The following is a 20,421-nucleotide window of genomic DNA, read 5'->3' on the forward strand; positions in this document are numbered from 1 at the left end:
TGGGACAGGTCTGACTGCCCGTTATCTAATGGGCATCGAAAGTGTTAGTCATAGCTTGGTAATATGAATGAGTAGGTAGGTACATGAAACGCCATATCTTTTGAGAGAATGTACATCAGACATGGCATTATGTGTTGCCCCCGGCCTCACCTTTTTGTGTTTCTGGGACGTGAACTTACGTTGATTCGTCGTAGGATGCTCCGTCTTCCCCGCAAGTTGAGGCAATTTCGGCCGCCCGTGAGTAGTCAGCACTAACAACCTTGTTGAGGATGGCGCACTAGGCATGCGACGATTGAAAATAGGATGCGGCTGGTGTAATAGTGCGACTGGTTCTTCTAGAATGGGGTTTATGGGTGACTTGAAGCCCTGTATCGTGCACATCCGAGGACTCCGATGGACAGGACTTGATCAAAGTTTTGCTGTCATCTTTTTTTTTTCTCCATGTCTTAATCTGACAGTGAGGCGGGTCTGTTTCATTGGTCAGGAGGTGAGCCACTATTGAAGGGGTGAGCGCTGTGATAGGCTATAGGGTCTGAATAGAGTTCTCAGTAATTTCGTACCCTGGACTCTATATTTCTCCTTTTTGCATCGATCAGAAGAAGCTCAAAGTATTGAACGATTGTTGACTATCTAATATATAATGTATGTAATAGGTTGAAATAAAGGCGAAAAGTTCACAATTTGGTAGAAGAAACTCTATGCTGACTGTGCGGATAAACGCTATTAGCCACAAATCTCATCTACAAGTAATTCATCTGAATGATAACTTCTCATCCCAATCCACAGTTCTCAACCTAGTCCCTCGGCCGCCACCACTAGTGATCCAAACATCCCTTAATGGCAGCTTAATGATTGTCCTCCAAAAGAGTCTCAAAAGCCTTGCGGGAAATAGTCCAAGTCGGACCATTAGGCATACCTCCAGGGCTTCGAGGAAAAACAGACGCGTCGACAACGCGTAGGTTATCAACGCCACGCACGCGAAACCTCGAGTCAACACAAGAGTTCCCATCATCATCGGCTCCAATGGCGCAGGTTGATGAGGCGTGATGACTGAAGGCCAAGTCTTGGATACTCTGTCTCAGGTTCTCGGGATCGGGACTGAGCTGCGTGTATGGAACACCAGTCGCGTCAAATGCCCTTCTGAGCAACTCAATTCCTTCAACAATAGCGTCGAGATCACGCTCAGCTGACTCGGCGAAATAATTGAAGTTGATGTTAGGACGGATGCGAGGATCGGAGGAGTTGAGCCGAACGGTGCCGGCGCTGTTGCTCGTCTGCATCTTGACAACAGCGTGCATCCACTCTGCGGGATCATTGCCTGCTCTCTCGCCGGTAGAGTAACCAGGGTAGAAGCCTACCAATCCCGAAAGACCTGGGCTGCTGAGAAACATGAGGTCCGAGTCGTTGTCCCAGCTCTGGCTGCTTCGCCAGACGGCGCCGTAGCTGCTGTCGCGTGCTGCATATGGTCCCGACGCGTCGTCCCGCCAGAGTACGAAGCAGGGATCTTCGTCATCGAAGGTACCGGTGCATGGAGACTCTCTGGGGATAAGCCAGTTCTCTTCACCGCGGATTTGAACAGGAACCTCGTAGTTGTCGTGCAGGTTAGAGCCCTAATGGGGTGGTCAGCATGGAACAGTTGAAGATTAGCTGGGTCACTCACGACAGCAGGTAGGTCGACGACAACAGGAATATCCCAAGCTTCCAATTCCTCGCGCGGGCCAATACCACTCAGCATAAGGATCTGCGGAGTGTTGAAAGCCCCACCAGAAACAATGACCTCGTGTTTAGCGTAGACCTCCCGAATCTCACCAGTCTGCTCAGGATCGTACCGCCCATCAGCAGAGTACAAACCTTCACCAACCATATACTCCACACCATAAGCGCGGGGTTTCTTATTGCGGCCCTGTTTAGTGAGAACTCGTGTCGCCAGAGAGTGGAAGCTGACAGTCAAAGGGTGTCCGGCATCGATGACCTGGTTGATGTAAATCCCAGCACCACTTCTGGCAGCTGTGCTGGGATCGATTGCAACGGGTGTGCTGTACATGCGGCCGTTTTCGTAACGGTGCGGGTCGATACCGTTGAGATCGCGGAGAAGCAGTTCCGACATTTCAGCGGGATCTTCGACATCGATGCCCTCAGTCTCGCGGAACATCTGTGAGAAGAAGTTGGCGACATTAGGGGATCCGATGTTGACCGTTGCGTTACTCTGGTCGTTCTATAGATAACATCTTAGTATAATCCGCCACGAAGAAAAAGGGCTGGCTCTTACCACCAGATAGCCATCAAAACCATGACCAGGAGTACCTTCAGGGACATAGGTACAGTTCTCGAGATTCATCAGGTGTCGACGCATGTGCTCATGGCCCCAGGAGGCATCGCACGTAAGATTGGCAATGTAGTCCCACTCATTATCAGGACACCAGGCAAAGTTCATGGCATTGACTTGCGCACTTCCGCCGAGAGTTGAGCCGCGAGGATAGTATAAGCCGGCACTGTAATCTCGTTATTAGCATAAACTCGACGAGGAGGATTACTAAAACCTACGGCCTAGCACCCTCCGGCGGATCAAGACCAACGTAGTAGGAGCCATTGGTCTGAATGTAAGTGTACTTGGGATCACGACGAGCTGCGTCAAAGTCCTCGTAGTGATTGACGAAGAACTGCCAAGAGTGGCTGGGAGTCTCGGCAGCAGTTCGAGCACTGGCAACTGTCAGTAACAGCAAGGGCTTGCGAGACTTGGAGCTCACAGAGCTGGAAGCTGTTCCAAAATACTCGTATGGTTGTCTCCTCCCGCTTCGATAAGGAAGACGGAGTGGCCCTCTCTAGCTAGATTGGCCCTGCTAACCGTCAGCAGGTAAGTCGTCTATGAGTTACTGCTTTGACTCACGCAAGGGAACCTCCTCCTGGACCAGAGCCGATGATAACATAGTCGTAGACATCGGGTTTGGTTGCAAGACTAGTAGAGCTGCCTGTCAAGACAGCCGCAAGAGCGTATTTAAGACGACTGAGAATCATGATGTGGATGTCTATGAACGAACTTAGTGTCTCGAATGTTTTTCTGGATTAATTCCATTTTCAAGTCGACGGCTCGACTCTTTATATGCAGTTCAAAAGCGGCTTAGACCAACTCTCAATATCCTTCATTGTCATCGCGAAAGATGTTTACATCTTGGCGATTCTCACAATGAGCTTCACAGCCTCGCAACCGCGTCAGTTCCATTGAGGCAGCCGCGTAATTTCGACGGGACTTATTTGTGGAATGGCAGCCATGGAGCTCCGCGGGCATGTCCGGTGTGATTGTAGTCAGCAATGCTGACATGCCAAGTCTGTGAGACTTGGCAAGCTCACCAAGCAAGCCAAGCTCTCAGTGTGAACCACTCACAGATCACCAAAAGCGAGTAACTTCATTCTAAAGTGAACGGAAGCCAGAAATAAAGTCCTTTCATGCTGCGGGAATCAGGGATGAGGCGCCAAATGATAGACTATTTACAGAATACCTACGCTGATAAAGAAAGTTTTCTCTTGGTATATCTGAAATCGAATGAATTGAGTCTTGCAACTTGTAATTCGCACCGCCCTCAAAACAATCAGTTGCGGTCACCCAAGCTGGCACCATGGCAGCCAATTTTAGAAGCGACTTAGGTACTCTTTAGATAACGTAGCCCTAAATTTAGTAAATACTTTCTTAGTTTAGGCTACCTTACCTAATTTCAAAGACCTAAAGTCATGATACCGGCGTCAATGACAGGGGAAAAGCAATATAACGCTTAATAACAAAGTTCCAAGTAACCGCTACATCAAGGGCTCTCCGCCTCTTTCGAGAGCCCACTTCGCCAAATAGTCAGGATTTCGCTCAATCTCCCTCTTGCAGCCCACCAACCACTCGAGGTACTCCTTATGTTGCTGCAGTGTTTGCTATACTCTTTGCTTGTGGAATTGACCTCTGGGGTCATCGGGGAATGCATCGGCGGCTAGCCCAAAGATCCTGAACCAGTGTTTGAAGAGGAGTTGAGAACGGGGAGACAAATGCCATGGAGACTCGCCCTGGGATCGAGAAGAGTCAATCTCTAGGCATGTCTGGTTCCAATCCTGGAACGCTGTCGGATGAATTATTGCGCCGTAGTTTGTCATGAATCTACTCGCTTCGGAAAGAAGCTCAGATTGTACATCTTCGGGCTGCTGTTTCACCAAGAACACGAACCACCGGCAAAGATACTCGGCCAGTGCTGACTGTCCATTCTGTTCCATAAAGCATGCGTTGCAGCAAGCCTTGTCAAAGATCTCTTGCGTAAGTATTACTCCGTCCCAAGTTAGCCGCCCCATGTCAGGTTCCCATGCCTGAAACCCAGGTCCGGCACCCGCATCGAATCGAAACGCTCTCAACTCCTGCCATTTCGTACATCGAGGACACCGAGCCATCCACAAAGTCCAAGGCTGTTGGAAACCTCCATAAAAACGCTTGGATGGCCGCCCTTGTTGAATTGTATCCAATACGCCAGGGAAATATCGATCGAGGGGGGATGTGATCATATGGTTTTCAATCGAAATGATGGGAAATCTTTGAGTACCAAACATGCCATTATGGCTGGCAATGGTCGCGTTATTGAAAACGTGGTTTTTAAATTGGCATGCATTGCACTTTCAATGGTGTCGGCTACTGCCGAACTCGCTGTTCTGCATTGAGATCAAATTCCACAAAAGTAGCTCACGTATGTTGTTCGGGTTATACGTGATTCGTCCCAAAAAGTCGCCGTAGTGCATTCCCTCAAAGTGATTCAGGTTGTGGTTTCGGATCTGATTGAACAGCTCGTTAGGACTTATGGCTAGAATATCCCCAACAATGAGGTTATAGCGATCTTGTATGCTTCTGCCGCCGTCGGCTGGGAGTGGCGTTAGCGGTGTTACAACCCTCGCGATGCGTCCAAGCCCAGGCTCCCAAGAAGTAATGATCTTGGTGGCAGGGGACCCAGGCGGGGGCTTTCGCCAAATCACCTCGGCCAAGAATTTGTATTGAAAATGGTAATAAGGGAGAAGCCTCTTGCAACCAGTACAGGCCCATCGCGACCGCGTCTGCGTCGCCAAGAGGTCGGGGTCGCTCCAGAGGGGTTTGCCGTGGCATTTCGTGAAGGGTAGAAGGGAGCCTCCATACCTCGGAAGGCACTCAAGAGCCAGCAGACGCTCGATGGACTGTTGCCTCTGGGGTTCGATGATGCTGCGGAAGTGGAGGTTCGTTTGACGTAGCGAGATCAACCCGATCGGGTCTACTAAACGAATGATTTGCTCTTTTAGCTCCACCGCAAGACCGTCCAAAAATGGACCTGACGGCCGTCGATTGAATGATGGCGGGCTAGCTGTTAACTTGAGAATAGGTCTGAATAACCGCAGGGGTAGTAGAAAAGCTAGTACTCGAAGTTGTGGTGGGATTAAGTGTAACACAACAACAACGGGTGATCCCGTATTCAATAATGAAGAATACATGTCTGTCTGTGGCATGGCGAGGAATGCCACGAAAATCAGACTGAAGAATGATTAAAGAATGTGAATTAGAATTAATCAATACGAAGTGAGAAAGAAGTTGAGTTTGTTTACGATTTTCAGCGCCTGAACACTTTCCTGTTGACTTACCTATCTACCTATTCAGGGAAGAGATAATGCAAGACCGAGTGTGCAACATTTCCTATGACCAAGTAGGCAAGAGCTTGGTTGGTGAGCACTCTCACCTGTTACCTTGTTAGAAACTACCTAAGTTGGCACGCATTCCCAGAGGCACCTACCTACCAAGGCAATGGAAGATAGGAAGTGTTGGTAACTTAATCATGCACTCAAAAGGCTAGGGATTTTGGTTGCAGCCCGTAGGAGTCTGTAGGTCCTAAGTGTCCTAAGTCATGAGAGATTTAGATATATTTAGGATAAAGTTTATGATGAACTTAGTGAGCTCGCTCTTTTGCGAAGTACTGATCTCGGTATTCATCCGAACCTCAGACTATCGCACCACCGTTTTATGTTATACGGTCTCGCCGGAAATACCGCAAAGACACCAAACTATTATTCGCCTGTATAAAATGGAGTTTGCAAAGCTGAATGTGATGTCCTCTACACATGTCGTCTCCAGATGGCTTGCGTGCAGCTAACTTCAGGCTGTAAATGAGACAGCTAACATGGGATATACCTCTCGAGGTTGATATGCAAAATTGAGTAGTAAGCAGCTACTCTAAAAGCCTATCAAATTATCATCTTACGCGAGTCGCGTTGTATGTTTTCTTGCCTCTCTCCAGTTGCATATCTATCCTACGGCGAAAATCGGCTTACGACGACCCAGATTGAAGGGACTGCTTGCGAACTCGAGTTTCAACCAACACACAATGGGGCGCTGGCGCAACGGTAGCGCGTCAGATTCCAGCTACTTAGCACGGAGATTCCTGAAGGTTATCGGTTCAAATCCGGTGTGCCTCATTCTTTTTTCTCGTTTTTTTCTCGTATTCCATTTTTTTTTAGTGTTGAGGTTGTGTGGATCTTCCTGTTGAGGTATGGTGTCGTATGTGGAGATCTGCAACCTTGGGGCATGGCACTTTGATGGAACAGCTGATGATTCGATAGACCAGCTCCTGTTAGAATGGATATACGGCTTCACTTTTGTCGCACTACTCGTTGTGGATACTCAAGCCAGATATGCCACTCCGGTGCAAGATAGTCCATGATAAGTCCAAGCAGGTATACCCCTGTATCCTCAACCTGCCAGAGACTTCGTCCGTGGTGCAATAACAAGGCGTAATAACCCAGCAAGATCAGAGCTTCTGGCCGTTTTGTAGCTAACAAGCTTGTCAACCCGGGTGACGCTAGCATCGTCCACTGGAATATCATGCGATATCGACTGGCAACGTCCTCTTCTATGGCATCAAAACCGAGCTGGAGGTACTGTATTGCTTCGTGGCAGACTTCTTTTTCGTCATTTGACAAAGAAGTCGAGTCGTTGATGAGCTGGGCTATGGGTTCACAGTGTTTTCCTGTGGGGTCTTTGGAGGATTGTTGACTACTCCATGACAAAACTGGTTCAAGCTCCGTGTTGAGAAGTAAAGGCCATGCGGAGAGTGTCAAACGATATAAACCCCAGTTCATCTCAACACACTGTACGTAATGAGTAAGAAACCCATCAAGACCATCTGAAGTTCGGGTAGCCAAGGCGTCGGCGAGGAGGTGATGGCCTAGAGTAACTGAGAACAAGAGAATAGGGAGACAATTCGACGAATCGACTTCTCGCTTTGTCGAGTTGAATAACGAAACGGCTCGTGTTTGCAACTCAACAGCTTGGTGCAGATATTTCTCCGAGCGCTCAGGATGAATGGCCGCCAGATGACGTGCAGAAAATGCCAGCACTTGATGCAAGAGATATGGTGCCATGACGCTCTCTTTGAGGCAGATATGAAGCGTCTCTTGGGAATGTTCAACTTTATCGCCAAGACTAAACAAGTCTTTGTTTGTTATCCCATGGATAAAGAGTTCCATGTGCTCCATGTTGACAACGCTATCGAACGACTGTTCATGGCTGTCGGAAAGGGATGTTGCGCTCGTTGATCTGAGGCTAGCGCCGGGGCTGAGGAGTGATCCTTCGCGAGATGATAATTCCGGGGTCGAGTAGTTTGTGTCTTGGGGTGGTTGCGGGTCAGAGGCGAAGCTGCAGTCTCGATTTGACATTGTGCAGAGGAGACATGTCGGGCGGCCTTCATCGCACTGAACACGCGTGTTAGTCATGGGAACTTGAGAGTCAATGCGGGAGATTAAGCTTAAGCGCTCATGCATTGGGCATGAGGGGATACCTTTACGTGACGTCGTTTGCTGATCAGACGGTATGAGTACATGTTCCATAATTGTAAAGCTCAAGATGTTCTCCACTTACCATTGTGCACATCCCTTCTTGGACTTTTTATGACTTCGTCGAAGCATGCTGAGTTGCACCTAAAAAGAATTTTGAAGAATTTGGAGAGATAGCAACTCGGAACAGTAGTAGCCTAGAAATTTAGAGTCAGATGTGAGATTAATGAGCTGAAACAAGAATTCATCATCAAGGATTCGCAAATAGTAAGCGACGTGATCGACAGATAATCCTGGCAAGCCCAAAGCCTAAATAGATCAGACTAGTCTAGCCTTGGTAAGGTGTCGCTCGCAGCCCCTGTCAGGTGCTTAGCTAACACGCGTCTTCGGGCTTAAACGACCCGATCTTATCTCCAAGTTCAGGGTAATCTTGATGATTGGAGCTTTTTGATACGCAAGACCTGTACGCAACACGCGTGTCAGCGGAGGATTTGCAGGTACAATTAAGGGTTGAAATCGAACGGAATACGGAGAGAATATATATTCATGCCGTCATTGTCCTTTGGACAAATGCATATGCTTTCTTTCAAATCTTTTGTCAAGCAATTAAAAAAATACAGTCGTCCAACAAACATAGCTCATTGCTTGATCTTCTTTTTATTTACTTTATCCCCTGGTCGTTCACAGTCTTCTGGTGGAACTCTGTTGTCTCTACGATGCCCGAGTTAAAGAAATATCTCGGTAAAGTCTACCTATGGCAATATGTCCCCAGTCTCGTCGGATCAATCATCTTCACGCTTCTCTTCGCCCTCGCAACAGTAGCCGTTGGATATAAAATGCACAAGTCAAAAACACGCTTCTGTCTCCCTTTCTTCCTTGGTGGCGTCTGTATGTCTCCCCATCCCTCGAACCTCTCTACAACTCTAACCTATCTGCAGGCGAAGTACTGGGCTACTTCTTCCGAGCTCTATGCTACAATGCCACCGACTCGCTCCCTCTCAATATCATGCAAGCCCTCTTTCTCCTCCTGCCACCCGTGTTCTTCGCAGCGACATTATACATGGTCTATTCTCGTCTGGTCAGAGCTATAGGTGGAGAAAGTTGTTCACTCATCTCCGTTCGCTGGACGACTCGGTTTTTCGTCCTTGGAGATGTTCTCACGTTTAATATCCAGGGGAATGGCGGCGGACTGCTCGCGAATGAGGATCTTGTTCACATCGGAAATATCATCGTTATTACCGGCCTTATCGCCCAGATCTTACTCTTCCTCGCTTTTGTAGCCTGCTGCGTTGTATTTCATCGACGGTTCAGGGTCTATTTGAGGCATTCTGGCATCCCTGCGACGGTCCGTTGGGAGGCATATCTAGATATGCTTTACTTCACATCAACTCTCATTTTAGTTCGAAATATCTTTCGAGTTGTCGAGTTTGCCATGGACAAGGAGGGATATTTGCAGCAGAAGGAATGGCCGACTTTTGTATTTGACTCGGTTTTGATGCTTTTTGTCATGGTTGCATTCTATATGAGATATCCTGGCAATCTTCTGCCGCATTCGAGAGACTCGGCGATTGAGCTTGTGCCAAAGGATGAGTCTCGGACAGGAGAAGCTGGTGCTTCAAATAACATGGAGCACAGATAGAAAAAGAGTTCTATGCGATGTTTACAGCTTTGGGTTACAGGTCTCTGCTATTCATAGGCAGGCATACTTTTTCTGGTTCATCCTCGCCATAGAGTATTTGGTCCTCCCAGATAATCTTGCGAACAACCCGGAAACAAAGTGAGAAGCAAACAGAATCATACAAAAAGACCCCTTGAATTCGAAAATTGAGATAAACAGTTTATGATCACACATCGCTATCATTTCATCTCAGAATCTTGAGTAAAGCGCTTGTAGATGCTGGTTGGTAAAAAATCACCCAATAGACGCGCTCCGATTCAGCCATTTACCAGGATGCGATGCGCAAGGCTGGCTACGTGTCTCAACTGAGAGCAGCTGAAATGTGATCCCCGCATCAGCACTTGGCTTCTTCAGCTTCTTCAAATGGATCCTCTATCTATTATCAGCGGCTGCGCTGGCCTCATCACAGCTATCGGCAGCTTGAGCACATCCATTAACACTTTTGTGCGCAGCTGTCGAGAGGCCCGCAGCGACCTAGACAGGGTATCGCGCGAGCTTCATTCTCTCCAGACAGTCCTTGAACTCATCGAAGAAGACGCCAAAGATGACACGAAGCCATTCCCACTAACAATCCAACACCATGTGTCGGGAATCGTAACAAACTGCGGCTCTGTGGTTCTCGAAGTTGAGACATGTATCAAGAAGTATGGAGATGGACGCATCAAGAGCAAAGCCGCTTGGGCTATCAACGGCCAGGGCGATATGGAGAAGCTGAGATCCAGTTTGGAAGCTCACAAATCAGCCCTGGAACTGGCTCTCGACATGATATCCTTATCTTTGACGAAAGATATCAAAACCGATACTACGGAAATCCGCAACGATACAGCAGCCATCAAAGACGACACAGCTTTGATCCTGCAGGAGATTGCGCAGCTTCAAGCTCGATTACCCGATACCGCTGCTGCTCCAAACGATTATATTCTTCAGAGGTTCCTCGAAGATATGGCGACATATACTGAGACGGCTCTCGATGCAGAAGTCGATCTTTGTGATCGCACGAGCTGTAGATCTTTACCGATACCCGATGAGCACAGCCAAAACTCACCCGTACATGTACAAGATCATCTACCAATCGTAGCAGCAGAGGATCCAGGCACCTACGAAGCTAGCCTGTTAGCCTTCAGAAAGAAGGTACAACACCTTTCCTCTCCAAGACCACACAACTACGGTCGTGTTCAGCCTTCGAGACCAGATAAAGATGTCCCTCAGCGCCCAAAAGGACCCGGTCCCGTATCCTCTTATTCTGAGGTCTTCTACAAAAAAGAAGTTGCACCAGCTAATGATCCTCGAGTATCTCGTTCGAGCGCCCTAGCATCGAGTTCTAGAAATGAAGAAATGCAACATCAAATCACGCCTTCGCCCGTGGGAGTCCACCAAGACGACAGCCACAAACAATCTTCCCTTTCTGACTTCGCGCTACTGGACGACTTCGATCCTCTATGGCGAGAGCGCTATGGCGAATATCTCCACGATAAAGCGTTCTCAAATGACGCAGTCAGAGAGAATCAGGAGTTTGTTATCAGCCTCTTGAAAGAAGTCAAGGCGGAGATGCCATACTATCCACAACAAAATTACCCACCGCCGCCCATTGCCTATGTCCGGGCGGAGAGTGACCAAGGTCAACCGCTGCCATCAATACGTGCTCCCCAGCACACGAATCCCCTCAACGCGGCTTCTCTTGGATCGCCTCAACAATTGATGCCGTACATAGTACCGACTGACGGACCGATTCCGAGAGAAGAAGATACTGTCACATCACTACCCAGGGCAAAATATTTGTCCCGTCAAGGAGAATACCATATCCAAAGATTTAGAGGCAATGTGGTCTTTGACCTTCCAGTACCCGACTGGATTCTTACCTGCCACTCTACCCCTCCAGATCGGAACGAATCTACTCATAGGAGAATCAGCTTCATCACTTGCCCACCAGAAGAGTTTGCAGATCAGAATTATACATTGAGACCGGAACTCTTTGCTCGGCCGCGGCAAACGCAATTTATCCTAGTCATACAAGTGGACCCTGACGATACGGACTTCATATTGCGCTGGAATCTGATTCACGATTCTATTGCATATGCTCAACAACAATCACATGGGTTCTGGAAGCGTGTTATTGTACATTTACACTTAGCTTATGGAACGACATGGGGAGCCCGTAGCAGTGATCATCCATTAGATGTGCTGGAGTCTATTGGAGCAAAACAGATAATGAACACCAGAATCGCAAGAATAGACTCTCAGCCTTTTGGAGAGCCGATAGGGGAGGACACATCTGCGATCAGCGGGCATAGGGTTCATGCCATCATGTCAGAGGTAAGATTCATTTCACTGCTAGAGAGATTCAAAAACCTGTGCTTACCTTCAAAATAGTATACTGTCCAGCTATGCCCAGTAGAGGATCCGCCCAGTACAGTGGCCACCACGGAAGTCCCAATCCAAGTTGTGATTACAACAGCTCGTGTTCCAGAAGGCTTATGCGCTTACTGGCGCGATAGATACATCCCATGGACATGCGCCATAAACAAGGTCCTTAAAGCTGAGCATGTCATAGATATGAACGTAATTTCCCACAATTCTATGTTGAAAAATGATTTCCTGTGGGAAATATTGAGAATGGATAGGCATATCCCTTTTGTCAAGGATAAACCGTTTCCAGGCACTGATTTAGAAGTCTTGAGATTTGACAGCTTGATTGGTGAAATGCGAGCAAACGAAAACGGAGGACCCTGGGCAATCGAAAAGAAGCCAAGAAAACGGTGGGCTAGGTGGTTAAAGTGAATAATACTTTAGTATAAAGTTGAGCTTTATCGAATACATGTGGCTTAAAAGATGAAAAGATGTACTCTCGCCCTTCTTCCCAGTACGCTGTATATGACACTCTCATACCTCGATTGATTTGAAAAGAAGCTTCTTGGAAGGATCTGGAATAGACTACATCTTCAATCAGTACACAGAGTTGGCACTATTCATATTCATTATCGACTTACCATATGAGCAAATTCCATGTTAGGGTATCGTTCAGTAGCATCGCCCACGTTCTTGACACCGTACTGTAGCAATGCATGCGCCAGGATCATCTTGATCTCGTTTGCGGCGAAGAATCTTCCGGGGCATGCATGTCGACCGTACCCAAAAGTCAAGCTGCTCTGGTTCACACTGACAAACTGATTGTTCGCCGCCTTCTCAACTGACCCGCCATCTTTGGCTTCAGTACGAAGTCTGTAGAACCTCAATGGATCGAATTTGTCGGCGTGAGGGAAGACATTGCTGTCGGAGCTGACTGCGACAGCAGGGATCTCTATCGTCACGCTTTCTGGGATAACCTGGCCGTTGGATAGAGTAAATGGTTTGAGGACCTTGCGCTGGAAGGAAGCTATAAGATATTTGTTAGCAAGTTTATCTTGAGGCTATTAGGCTGTGACTTACCCATTGTTGCAGGATGGACTCGAAGTGTCTCCTTGAGAAAGCTATCCATCTTCTTCATCGATTGCAGGGCGTTGCTCGTGAGCTGGCCACCGCTCTGCGATAATGCCTCTCGGACCTCTTCTCGGAGTTCTATCTGCAAGTCTGGCAAAGCTGCCAAGTCGTAGAATCTGATTTTGTGTAAGAGACACAATAAACGGGTATAGGGAAACGGGATCACTCACGCATTTGTGGCTGTTAGCGTCGTGGTGTGAACAGCCGCAAACGTAAGACCCAGTTGAACCTTGGCGAGGTTCTGGCTGTTCTTATCAGGGAACTTGTCCTTTCCATCAATGAGCCACTGTAGGAAATCATCTGGCTTCTCATATGATTGATCATTCATTGCATCAGTTCTTGATTTGACCACAGGCTCGAGGAAAGCCTCGGCTTCTGCGATTCGCTGATACAGCTTCTTTACCTCGGGAAGACTTTGGGCGCGGAAGGGTCGTAGCCACGGGCGCATGTTCTGCACGGCACGCTGGGCGCCCATGACTTCCATGGTGTAGTTGATGGCGGCGTCGAGGTATTGCTCGGAGCGGCAGAGTTCGGGGCCGATGAACATGCGGCCTGATACCATGCCGATGATACGAAGGAGAGCGTGATGGATGTTGACTTCTGTCCAGTCATCACATGATGGCATAGTGAGATTCATTGAATCTCTGACTTCGCTCGAGATGGTCAAACTAAGTCGAGCTAGGCATTGTTAGAGCGGCTCAATATCTCTGACAGGCTGCGTCGATGGAATCAAATGCCTTTGAGATGTCTTTTGTGAACTTACATAAAGATGGAGTCAATTCTCCTTTGATGGTGTGCGGAATGATGGGTACTGATGTCTCGATCTTGGTGTATCTGGTCTCCATCGACTATCGACATGGTCAGATAAGGAGTCTAGGTTCTGTCATGGGGTCTACGAACCTCGTCAACGGCGGCCTCCATGCTTAGAGTAGCATCAGGCAACTTCTTGAGCTCAGGGAGAAAGTCAGGTGAGATGACGATGGTAGGAGAGGCTGAATATATTAGCTTGGTGGGACTTGTGATACTCGGCAACAGATGCATACTTCGCGATGTAGTTATCAGAAAAACGCCATCTTTGAACTGAAATTCTGTGAGCTTTGCCTTTATCTCAAACGAATGGTGTCCTTACCTTTTGGTATCCCGCTGAGTATAGTTTTCTGGCTCCTCCCAAGTACGCCTGTCTGCGTTTCTCCGTGTTACCGAGCTCGTCACCAATGGTAGGGATGCTCCACAGTCGTAAGGCGTTGACGAGTCTCGGAGCCACGGCGGCCACAAAACAGGCAAATAGTGCTGTGACGAGTAGTGACCATCGGTTGGCTACGAGGTCGAGGAAGGATTGCGCGTTGCCCATCGTGAAGGATTATGACTTGACGTAGGTAAGAAAGATGGTTGTGGATGTGATTGCTTCTGACTTGGGTCTTAGATGTTGGTAGATATGGATATTTCTGAGCCAGCCCACATACCTTGAGTTGCGAGGCATGAGTATATATACTGACAATCATGGCAGCAAATCGCAAGACCACGCGGCCAAGATCCGAAAATAAAATCGGTTTCGGGAAGTTGTTTAATACCGACGAGCCCCTGCGTCATGATCGACACAACTACCGCGTAATAAGAATAACCCGATTCGCCTTTCCATCTTGATGTAACAAAAGAGAAGGTGTGATAGCCACAAGCTCTACTGAAAGGAGTAAGCGGTCTCATGACACAGCTGCGTGTACGCGTACAGCTGTCTGGGCTTAGAACATGCCCTATCTTGCATTGCCTCGAAGCATAGACATGTTAGCGGCCTCATCACGGCATTAAATCTGAGTGCCTAGCTTAAATTAGTTTGTTTCATGTGCCCTTTGCGCCTATTGCGTGGAGGTTATATACTTGGTCGTGATATACATTTAAGCTCGTGGGGCATGATCGACACCGAGACCGAAACCGAGAGCGACAAGGACGCAACCACAATCTCGCTCACAAACACGAATACAAAAAGCCAAGAGCTGCCGATCCCTCAGGAGTGTGACTCGAAATCGTCATTTCAGCTGTGGATCAGAAAACGCCCAACTTAGGCATAAGCTACAGCTACGATACTGCCATTGACCGATGAGTGACGGCGACGGTCCTAGTGCCACAATTCTTAGTTCATGCTTATAGTTATCTATGGCCATTCTATCAACTGCTGTGAATCACCTGTTTCCAGCTTAGGAAGCCAACTCTGCCAATACGTAGCTAAAAGCTCCGAGATGCCCTCTACCAAACGTTTTCCAATGTCACCCAGACACCAAAAAGCCCGAAAGCGGTGGAGCAAAACGGCATAATGAGCTAGAATGACCAGGGCCTCGGGAATTTGCTTCTCCAAAAGCATCAGAAATCGCCACGGGATCAGGTTCGACCAGGCCATCAAGCCATGTACTCCCCAGCTGTTGGGCCCTTGAATGCGACGCATCAAAAACTCCAGAGCCTCAGTCGCCTCCTCACAGGCTTTTCTTGATTCTTCGTTGAGCTCAGATGTTTCGAGCATTGAAGCCAGTGCTGCACAATCCATCGAAGCGACGTAACAGTCATTGAATTCTTCTTTCCATGCATCCATCATCCATTGAGATACCTTGGAGTTCACAAAGCTTGTGCTCGCTCTCTCACCCATGACTCTAGCTCCGCGATGAAGTCTGAAATAATTCACCGTGCAGTCGAGAGTGGTGGCGAAATCTTGGTCAGCGAGACCTGACACAGTCTCTGCGAGGTAGTGGAGTGCCAAAAGAGAGGCGAAGAAGAATTGAGCTGTTGAGTTTGATTCGGATGTATCGCCGAGACATTTATTGAAACCGCGGAGAGCTCGATGGCGGAGGTGTGTCGCGGTGTTCGTATAAGACTCGGCCGCGTGTTTGTCGATAGTTATGAGGTGCATCGCAGACAAAGCGAGAAGCTGATTCATTAGATAGGGTGTTTTTAATGCCGTGGGTATGTAGTTGTTGGCAAGTGGCTGAAGCCGGTCCGTCACCATCATCCAGTCTGCTATGTGTTCTTGAACATGGTAGAGCAGACTCAAATGGCCAAAAGTAAAGAGTTCATCGGACTCGATCTCATGTAAGTCCAGTGGTGAGGGAGCTGGAAGGCCTTCAAATACACTGGCTGCTGGGAAAGCAGATGGCGCGTCGTAAGTTCTGTTTCGTATGGAGAAGAGCCAGTTTTGCATTTCCGCGGCGGTGCGTAATGACATGTCCTCTCAGAAATGGAGCAGTTACCGCATTCTGGCCGCTAGCACGAGAAACTTTAGCAAACTGTTGAAATATTCTTGCAAGAACGGAAGAATAGCTACCTTTTCATCACACTTGATGTGACGCTTCTTGCAAGTAGCGCACCCATTACGGGACTTGCGATGACCTTGACGGACTTTCTTAGGGTTAGGTTGCATTTTGATTATTGGATGACCGACCCAAGATTCGTACACGTGGAAATTTGTCGATAAGGGAAAAAATGCGAGGAAAAAATGCGAGTATAGAAAGGAACTCACAAGGAGAGAGAGTAACGAGGACACGAGAATGCAAAAGGATTATGCGTGGGTCAGATTTGAATCCACAGTCTATTCCCGACTTGGTTTATTTCCGCGTATTCCACCGAGAGTCAGGTCGTCTATTCCCCTTCTAGTTAAAAATACGAACACTAAGAGCGACTACGAGTATACTGTATAATTGCTTTTTTCTTCAGTTAGTGGGCCAGCTGCTTGAATGTTTCACATCTTTGAGCCCCAGTCTCCGTGCTGCGACCAGTAAGTATAGTAGCAGTAGAGCGGTCACTCTTTAGTGAGCACACATCCTAATTCTTTTGCGGATGTGATCTACGGATGTCTTACAGAATCATATCTGGCTGCACTTGTTGAGCTTATCGTCTGTGCCATAGACATGCTATTGCGTGTCAGATGTCCCTGCGCGCATGGCGAGCCCTGACTATCCTTCATGGTTTGATAGTGTCAGCAGCTCTGCATAAGCCTATCACGATACAAACTTTTCAGGGTAGCCAGCAGAGCGTGTAAGTTAGAGCAAGCCAGTCATATATCAATCCCCACTCCCCAGCTCTTGAAACGCAAAAGGTGATTGGCCGCACCAACTGCCAATCACGCTATTTACGCTGAACACGCCCAATGCGCCGTACATGGCGCTAAAACAAAGTTGCATATTGCAAGATGCCATCTGCGTGCGTTTATCAAGTGGGAATGGTGAGATCAAATACATTATTGAGAACAAGAAGAAGAATATATAAGGGGAAAATTGGCAATTGAATTATCACTTCGACATTTCGGAATTACACTACCATATCTTAACATTGTTTGCTCTTCAACCATGTCTTCTACTACCTTCAAACAGTATTGGCTACCAGAGAAGAAAGGCTTCGACTCTCTAAAATTGAGATCTGTTCCAAAGGAGTTACCTCGGCTTGGCCAGATCTTGGTCCGCATCAAAGCTGTCTCTCTGAACTGGCGAGACGGTATCGTAGCCATCGGCACTTATCTGTTTCCCGGCCCTAATGCCCTAGTTCCCGGAAGTGATGGTCCTGGTAAGTGGCCATTAGCAGAAACTCCCGCGATACCAACTAACGAGTCTCGAAAGGCATCGTCGAAGCAGTTGGGGAGGGTGTGACTGAGTGGACAGTGGGTGATCGGGTTGTCGCCAACTTCACGCAAGAGCACATCGCGGGCCGTCTCACCCGAGGTGTTGGCCTGACCCAGTTGGGCGGTGAAGCGCAGGGTCTTCTGGGCGAGTACTTCATCTTTCCAAAAACGGGTGTGGTCAAAATTCCCGACTACTTATCCTTCGAAGAGGCTTCTTGTCTTCCATGCGCCGCTTTGACAGCTTGGAACGCCCTTTATGGACTTACTCCTCTCCGGCCTGGCCAGACCGTTCTTCTGCAAGGCACTGGGGGTGTTGCCACCTTTGCGCTTCAGATTGCACACGTCGCTGGGGCCGAGACGATTGTGACTTCGTCATCCGACGATAAATTGGTCAAAGTAAAAGATCTTGGTACGACGTATGGAATAAACTATAACAAGACTCCCGACTGGGCTGCAGAAGCCATGAGAATCACACATGGCAAGGGCGTCGATCATATCATCGAAATAGGAGGAACCTTGACGCTTTAAGCATCTTTCGATGCGATTGGATTCAATGGCCAGATTCACTGCATTGGGCACATCACTAATCCGGATCCACTGGGCGCTGGTAAAGACCTTCGAGGTCCTGATGCAGCTTTCCTCGCGTTGGACCATCTTTGTGTTGTTCGAGGTGTCGTGGTTGGATCACGAGAGCAACTGCAGGATATGTTGGACTGTTTTGAAGCGAATGAGATTCGACCAGTGATTGACCGCGTGTTTTCTTTTGAGAATGCTCGGGAGGCGTATGATCACCTTTGGAGCTCCACGCATACAGGAAAGGTTGTTATCCGGGTTCCATAGATGTTTGATTTAGTATCTCCCCGTTGACGGATGAATGAAATTGACTTATTGCTTACTTTAGTGGGAGTAAATCCGTGATTGGGTTATGGGTTTTTTAATTTTGCGGTAATGCCCGAAATGCCGATTGTTCTCGGTTGATGCAAATGGATAAAGGCCTCACAGCGATGACTAACCAAGCAAGGCTACAGAAGGCCAAATCGACATCTATGCCAAAATTCATCTTAAGGGATTTTTTTTACTCTATCCACCCTAATATAGCACTAAAGGCCCCTTTAGGCTTCTAGGTAATATAATATTATTATATTAAATATTATTACTATAATATAGCACTATAGACTAAGGCCTATACTAAAGGCTATAGCCCTCTCTTTTATATATACCTATATAAGCCTATAATATACCATTTAAAGCCAAACTATTTACTTTTACTTTTATTATTATAGATTATATTAAATTCTACCTTAAAACTAGCTATAGCTATAATAAACTTTATATAGAATTAAAGGCCTTTAGAGAAGCTAGTTTTTACCTATTCTATTAATAACTACTTATTAAAGCTATTAAGGTTATTAACCTTACTGTAAGTAGCCCCTTTAGGCCTAATTTAATAATAATTTAAACTAAATAAATATAATTAATCTCTATTATATATATTAATACTATTAATATAGCTACTAAAAGCCAGCAGTATAGTATTGCAGTAATAAGCTATAAAAGTATAATTACTATTAAACTAAAGGCTATATTTTATATTACTTTAGGATACCTTAAGGAAGTTATTTTAGGCATTTTTATACTAAAGTATAATAAAGGAGTTAAAAGTAAGAATATTAAAAGTAAAATTATAGCCTTATTAAGCTTTATATTTTTATTTTATAATAAAATAGTTTATTTTATTATATTAAGTTACTATAAAGAGTTCTTATTAATAAAATAAAAGCTTATTAATAGCTATATTATTAATATATATTTAAATAGACCTATTATATATAGAAATACTATTTATAAGACCTTATAGCTAAAGGACTTTTTTAAGGTAATAAGTATTATACTCTCTATAAGGGCTAAAGCTTTAGTTTTCTTTATACTTTTATACTTTAATATATAAAACAATTTAGAAGATAGTAATACCTTATGGCCTAATAAGTAGGTAATTAAGTAGGCAGAAACTAAAATACCTGCTTTAAAGTATATAATAGAAATTAAAAGGGAAATAAAAAATAAAAAAAAACCTATATAAGATAAAAAGAAGGAAAATAATATTAAAGCTAAAATTAAGGTTAAGGTTAAGGCTAAGAAGATAAAAAGTAAAGAAAAGAGATAATATAAAGATTTAAATATATTTAAGGCATTTCTTTAATTTATAATATTAAATAAAGATTAAAAAGGTAAGAAAGATAAAAAGGAATAAGATTAGAAAAAAGCTAAAGGGCGCCCTTTACAATTAAAGGCCCTGCTATAAAGGTTTAAGGAATAGTATAAGGCTAGCTCTTAACCCTATAATTAATCTTATCCTAATTAATATTACCTTAAGTCTTTTAGTTAAGTAGCTATATATTAATATTATATATAGCTAAATAAGACTATATATAATTAATCTTACCTATAGGTATTTCTAGAAAATTAATAGCTAGCTATTCCCTGCTAAATATATATACTTCTAATTATACCTATAAATATAAGTATATAAAGAGCTTTAGGTTCTTAAGGATATCTTAAGGAAAGATCTGCCCTTTAAGAATCTTTTTATATACTATAATTATATCTTAAGGTAAATATATATTAAGATTAATATTATTATATTTAAAAAGCTCCTTAAGAGGCTATAGTCAATTAAATAGTATTAGATAAGTATAACTCCTTATTTTGCAAATCTCTAGCTAATAATATAAGACCTAAGGCTAACCAGAAAGAATATATAGCCTATTATACTATTTATAAATATAATATAAATTCTATATATATATAAATTTAGAGAGTTCTATATATATAATTAATATAAAAAGATATAAAATAGCAA

The 20,421-nt window shown here is 45.7% G+C and overlaps 9 protein-coding genes; 3 read left to right on the plus strand and 6 right to left on the minus strand.

Moving 5' to 3' along the window:
* Window positions 1–845: 845 nt before the first annotated feature.
* FFUJ_00317 (related to choline dehydrogenase) lies at window positions 846–3,015 on the minus strand (the record flags this gene model as incomplete). XM_023573427.1 has 6 exons in its annotated part: window positions 846–1,610; window positions 1,661–2,215; window positions 2,270–2,492; window positions 2,545–2,700; window positions 2,748–2,837; window positions 2,888–3,015. 6 exons carry the CDS (start codon window positions 3,013–3,015, stop codon window positions 846–848), a joined length of 1,917 nt encoding a protein of 638 aa, XP_023425154.1.
* A 900-nt stretch (window positions 3,016–3,915) lies between these two features.
* Window positions 3,916–4,575, minus strand: FFUJ_00316 (uncharacterized protein; the record flags this gene model as incomplete). Its single annotated transcript, XM_023573429.1, has 1 exon — window positions 3,916–4,575. The coding sequence occupies one exon, from the start codon at window positions 4,573–4,575 to the stop codon at window positions 3,916–3,918; it is 660 nt and encodes a 219-aa protein (XP_023425155.1).
* A 66-nt stretch (window positions 4,576–4,641) lies between these two features.
* FFUJ_00315 (uncharacterized protein) lies at window positions 4,642–5,493 on the minus strand (the record flags this gene model as incomplete). The annotated part of the gene is made up of 1 exon (XM_023573430.1): window positions 4,642–5,493. The coding sequence occupies one exon, from the start codon at window positions 5,491–5,493 to the stop codon at window positions 4,642–4,644; it is 852 nt and encodes a 283-aa protein (XP_023425156.1).
* A 1,134-nt stretch (window positions 5,494–6,627) lies between these two features.
* FFUJ_00314 (uncharacterized protein) lies at window positions 6,628–7,897 on the minus strand (the record flags this gene model as incomplete). XM_023573431.1 has 2 exons in its annotated part: window positions 6,628–7,728; window positions 7,895–7,897. The coding sequence occupies 2 exons, from the start codon at window positions 7,895–7,897 to the stop codon at window positions 6,628–6,630; spliced, it is 1,104 nt and encodes a 367-aa protein (XP_023425569.1).
* A 628-nt stretch (window positions 7,898–8,525) lies between these two features.
* On the plus strand, window positions 8,526–9,448 carry FFUJ_00313 (related to Rtm1p; the record flags this gene model as incomplete). XM_023573432.1 has 2 exons in its annotated part: window positions 8,526–8,697; window positions 8,748–9,448. 2 exons carry the CDS (start codon window positions 8,526–8,528, stop codon window positions 9,446–9,448), a joined length of 873 nt encoding a protein of 290 aa, XP_023425157.1.
* A 402-nt stretch (window positions 9,449–9,850) lies between these two features.
* FFUJ_00312 (uncharacterized protein) lies at window positions 9,851–12,265 on the plus strand (the record flags this gene model as incomplete). XM_023573433.1 has 2 exons in its annotated part: window positions 9,851–11,800; window positions 11,858–12,265. 2 exons carry the CDS (start codon window positions 9,851–9,853, stop codon window positions 12,263–12,265), a joined length of 2,358 nt encoding a protein of 785 aa, XP_023425158.1.
* A 102-nt stretch (window positions 12,266–12,367) lies between these two features.
* Window positions 12,368–14,315, minus strand: FFUJ_00311 (probable cycloheximide-inducible protein CIP70 (cytochrome P450 family); the record flags this gene model as incomplete). XM_023573434.1 has 8 exons in its annotated part: window positions 12,368–12,418; window positions 12,475–12,860; window positions 12,914–13,080; window positions 13,135–13,642; window positions 13,728–13,812; window positions 13,865–13,956; window positions 14,008–14,044; window positions 14,094–14,315. 8 exons carry the CDS (start codon window positions 14,313–14,315, stop codon window positions 12,368–12,370), a joined length of 1,548 nt encoding a protein of 515 aa, XP_023425159.1.
* Window positions 14,316–15,113: 798 nt separating this feature from the next.
* Window positions 15,114–16,367, minus strand: FFUJ_00310 (uncharacterized protein; the record flags this gene model as incomplete). XM_023573435.1 has 2 exons in its annotated part: window positions 15,114–16,116; window positions 16,198–16,367. 2 exons carry the CDS (start codon window positions 16,365–16,367, stop codon window positions 15,114–15,116), a joined length of 1,173 nt encoding a protein of 390 aa, XP_023425160.1.
* A 925-nt stretch (window positions 16,368–17,292) lies between these two features.
* FFUJ_00309 (probable Alcohol dehydrogenase) lies at window positions 17,293–18,089 on the plus strand (the record flags this gene model as incomplete). XM_023573436.1 has 2 exons in its annotated part: window positions 17,293–17,506; window positions 17,560–18,089. The coding sequence occupies 2 exons, from the start codon at window positions 17,293–17,295 to the stop codon at window positions 18,087–18,089; spliced, it is 744 nt and encodes a 247-aa protein (XP_023425161.1).
* Window positions 18,090–20,421: the final 2,332 nt, after the last annotated feature.

Source organism: Fusarium fujikuroi, chromosome FFUJ_chr01 (assembly GCF_900079805.1).
Source record: "Fusarium fujikuroi IMI 58289 draft genome, chromosome FFUJ_chr01".
Classification (NCBI taxonomy): Eukaryota; Fungi; Ascomycota; class Sordariomycetes; order Hypocreales; family Nectriaceae; genus Fusarium; species Fusarium fujikuroi.